Source organism: Arachis ipaensis, chromosome B02 (genome assembly GCF_000816755.2).
Source record: "Arachis ipaensis cultivar K30076 chromosome B02, Araip1.1, whole genome shotgun sequence".
NCBI classification, from domain to species: domain Eukaryota; kingdom Viridiplantae; phylum Streptophyta; class Magnoliopsida; order Fabales; family Fabaceae; genus Arachis; species Arachis ipaensis.
Genome location: NC_029786.2, coordinates 73,670,467 through 73,675,097, shown reverse-complemented (window position 1 = coordinate 73,675,097; position 4,631 = coordinate 73,670,467). Strand labels below are relative to the sequence as shown.

The 4,631-nt window shown below is 31.4% G+C and overlaps 1 protein-coding gene across 1 annotated transcript in view; it reads right to left on the bottom strand.

Annotated features, from left to right (window-relative positions):
- LOC107625455 (remorin 4.1) overlaps window positions 3,871–4,631 on the bottom strand; it is a 3,884-nt gene continuing 3,123 nt past the window's right edge. Inside the window, exon 3 of the mRNA XM_016328089.2 lies at window positions 3,871–4,216. Coding sequence (XP_016183575.1) covers window positions 4,025–4,216 — 192 coding nt within the window. The 3' untranslated portion in view covers window positions 3,871–4,024. The remainder of the gene's footprint in view (window positions 4,217–4,631) is intronic.

The window sequence follows — 4,631 nt, the reverse complement described above, 5'->3', positions numbered from 1 at the left end:
TATGTTGAGAGCTTGTGTTTTGGACCAACCGGCGAGTTGGGATCGGTATATGCCGTTAGTGGAGTTTGCATACAATAATAGTTACCATGCGAGCATTAGAATGGCTCCGTATGAGGCGTTGTATGGGAGGAAATGTCAATCTCCGCTATGTTGGTATGAAACTGGAGAGAAAGGCTTGTTGGGGCCAGAAATGATAGCTGAGACTACTGAACAAGTTAAGAAAATCCGAGATAGGATGCTTACGGCACAGAGTCGCCAAAAGAGTTACGCCGATCAGAGGCGGAAGCCCTTGGTGTCCCTTTGGGTTTCCTTTGTGGTTTCCTTATTTTATTATATGTATATATTATTATGCTCGGACCGGTTATCTTCGCAGCCGGATTTTGAGTCTTGATATTCCCGTTTTTGACACTCCTTATATATATGATCTTGCGTTAGCTTATCCTTTGCTCGTTACGTTATCGATCGGAGTGTTGCGCGTTCGAGTTACGGTTTTTGTTTACCCCTTTTTCTACAAAGGCTCCTAGCTATAATCAATTATTCATACTACTATGCGTACTAAATTTTTGTTTTAGAGGTCGTAATACCTTGCCATCTCTGAATTATGACTTAAGCATAAGACTCTGTATGGTAGGGTGTTACAGCGGCAGTGACAGCATGTGCTTCCTCCTCGTTGGTGACATCAGTGGCAAGCTTTGGTGATGGCCACCTTGACTGTTGCCACCGAAGGTGTGAGCAGATGAGGGGGGAGAGAGAGAGAGAGAGAGAGAGAGAGAGAGAAATTTATTTGAATTTAGCCCCAAATTTACTGTCGGATTAATCCGCCGATAATGTCTTTTGCGTGCTCAAAACACAACGTTTCACTAAACAACGTTACCGTCGAATCTAGCTCCCAGTAAATTCGACGGTAGTGAGTGCGCCGAAATTTATTTCTTTCCCGCCAAATAATACCGTCGACGTTACCATCGAAAATAATGTTCCGATGGTAATAAATTAACGTGACGAATCTATTGCTAAATCTGACGGTCAATACGATGGAAAACTTATCGTTAATGTTCGAAACTAAATCTAACGATACTCAACGTTTTTTTATAGTACTACTTGCATCCTACCTTATCCGCTGCCGTTCAAGTTAGCAATTCTATTCGATTGAATTAAGTCAAATTGAATATTTGTAGATAGAATGCATATTACTACTCCTAATTAGATATTTAGTTATGCTCAAGTGAAAGAATCCCTCCCCTCATGTTGGGAAAAATTCTTGAATAAGTATTAGAATACTAAATCCGTATACTTCAAAGATCATATTTCAGCTTTGAGAATTACAAACATCCATTTAGAGTTAACAGTGACGAAATATTAATTTATAAATATTTAAAATATATTTAAGTGGTACTCCATAATCATAAATTCCTTTTCTTGACATACATGCATGCACATGCATCAGCCAATACTATCAATTTAGTGCGCTAACCATCCATGACCTCCCTCTTGCATATATATATTTCTACCATGATCTAACAAGGTTTTATTTTTGAGAATTAACAAACGATTAGGTAGAATTTGGAGTAGGGGGGAGTTTGGTGAGATATTATCTAGTATTTTAAAACACTTTATCAAAAATGATGTTGGACTTGGATACGTGTAAGCAATGCATTTGCACGTTGTGGAAGCCAACTAATTACACAATTAAATCAATATCAATCAATATATAAATATTTATGTACAAAAGCCAAAACAATGTTTATGCAGCAGAACCAACCAAATGATGATGTCTCAATTATTATTACACGACATAAGCAATCACTCAAACGCACTCTAATTGGTTTCTACATGGCTTTATTTATATCTTTCTTATTGTATTTTATTTTATTTATTCATTCATTTTACACTGCTTGTCGCCTTCTTTAACTGTTAAAGTCAAATCAAAAAGGAAAAAGGACTCTTATCATATTAAAAAAAAAGGTAAATAACATCTATACATATTTAAATCTTTAAAAATTTAAAAATATATTTAAATTTTTAATTTTTTTAAAGGAAAAGTCTAAAGAACCAGTAATTTTTGTATTTTTTGGTCAACACTTAACCATCAAAATAAAAGTGAGTGATCTTCTATCATTAGATGTAATCTCACACCATTAAAAATACTATTAATAGCTAATTGATGGTTACAAAATACTAAAATTGCTAACTCCTAGTATTCTTCTTATTTTAAATTTAGACATATTGATCTCTCATGTTTATTTGGGTCTGTCAGACTCAATGAAAAATCAAATATAACTTCTGTTATACTGATGATACAGATACACACATAAAAAAAAATTTAAAATTAAACAAATTAAATTCAAAAATCGATATGTCTAAATTAAAAAAAAGATCATAAATTTAAATATATTTTTAAAACTTAAAAAACTTAAATATTCACGAACTAAATAATTAATGATCAATATGTCCTTTTCTCGCCTATTGACATCTTGTATGTGATGAGTAGGTCGATAATCTTTACTGTCTCTCGCTGGCTATCTCTATCTTTTTCATGTCTTAAAAAGAGAGAGAGAAATGGTTTCTGTATTTTCATTTTTATAAAATTATAAGGTCTATTTATTTTGCTCTAATAAAATATGAAATTCACTCCTCATCCAGTTAGAAAATAAAAAAGTTGGCTTGGAGTAAGTGAAGTGAATGCAAATTATAAAGCTAAAAGAAAATTAAGTAACACAGTTTATCTATTTATATGACATCTAGATCTACTAGGATATTAACAGGTACTTCTTATTAATTCAAATTCTTATTTATTAAATATAAGTCCTTTTTAGTAACTATTATTTAGATGATTTCATTTTCTTAAAATAGTTATTATTTTAATTTTTTTTTCTTATCAATTTTGTTAAGTAATTAACAAGGAGTAGAATTAACTTCAGCCAAATTATTTGAAAAAAAAATCTAAAACACATTAATTTTATTTTTAATATATTGTGAATGTTTCTTTCTTTATGAAAGAAACATCCGCATCCTAAATTCCAATATATTTCTTAATTCCTACTAAGGGACGAAAAAATATCCATAATATAAAAAAAATTCAAATTATATAAAAAAAAACCATCCACTTTACATAGAAAAATATCTAAATCACATGGAAAAAATTCAAGTCACACTAAATTCATTTTTAAGGGATTGTTAATATTTCTTTCTTCGTAAAAAAAATTCGCATTCTAAACTCCAATACATTTGAAAAAATATCCACAATATACAAAAAAAAATGTCCAAATTATATTGATTAAATATTTAAATTACATAGAAAAAAAATCCAAATCATATCAAAAGAAGAAGAAAAAAAAAGGGATGACGTGATGGAGGATGGTAAGCGAGGATGGGGCCACGGTGCCAATGGGCCATTCGATCCTACTCCATTTACACTGCTCTCTCCAACGTCCTGCAGCAATGATCATGGCGCTATGACACGATGAACAACAACGCAGCAATAGAGGCTCTAGGAGGGTGCTATTGAGTCATTCGTGCAAGAATTCCCTCCAGCAACGCGTGCGGTGGTTCCGATGCAGAGATGTGGCAGCGGTAAAGCGCGTCTATGCGACGGAAGGTTGACGCGATGAGAGCTCCTGTCTATGCAATGGTTACTGTGTTTAGAGGAAGTTATGTTGCCTAATCCTAATAATTTAAAATTTAATTAATTTTAATTATTCAAAATCTAACTTTTAAAAAATTTTAAAATTAATTTTCAAACAAGTTGTTTAAGTTGGCTGATAAGTGTGTTAACACTATGCCTTCTTTCTTCTTATATAACAAAAATGTAGTTGTTGAATAATATTTTATCTTACCAAAATAACAACAGACATTTATTTTAAAACAAGAGAGTATATTAAAGAGTAAACTTCATTTGCAATCTATCGAGTAATTAACAAATGAAAATGTGAGTCGATATAATGTTTAATGTAGAATATGTTTAACCTAACATCATTGATGTCCAAGAATGTGGATCAAAACATAAGATAGATTTTATAGAGATGAATTAAAAGAAGGATCTTTTGGTAGGAGTTCTTCCTAGTGCTTTCATAAGGCTTGCAACCTCAAGAACCCTAGCAACTTTAGTTCCCCTTTTAGCCTCTGCTGATGCCCTTCTCTCCTCTGCTTTCCTATGAGCTTTTGCTACTTCATTCTGCATTTTTTCAAGTGCTTTTGCTCTTTTCTCCTCCAGCTTCCTCTGCACAATAGCGAACACGATGGGCAAAATACTAATTCCATTGGTAAACATTGAGTCATGAACACTATAGTCTTTATTAATATCTACCATATTTCGAATTGAAAAGTCTAAATAACTAACAATTTTTAATAAAAAATACTATATACACAAAAAAAAATGAGCAACCAAATCAATCATAATGTATTTATATATAAATACATGCGTTGTTTAATTTATTTTCAATGTGTATTTTGTATTTTAACGTATATTTTATACGAGTAGTTAATTAGTAACTAATTTTTTAGGTTCGTCTAGTATAGTTATTTTTTAATTAACATATAGTTTATAAATTATATTTTACATATGTATATATATACTCTCTTTCTCTTTTCCTTTAATTATTTATTTCTTTTTGTTTTTTCTTTTTGTTTACTCT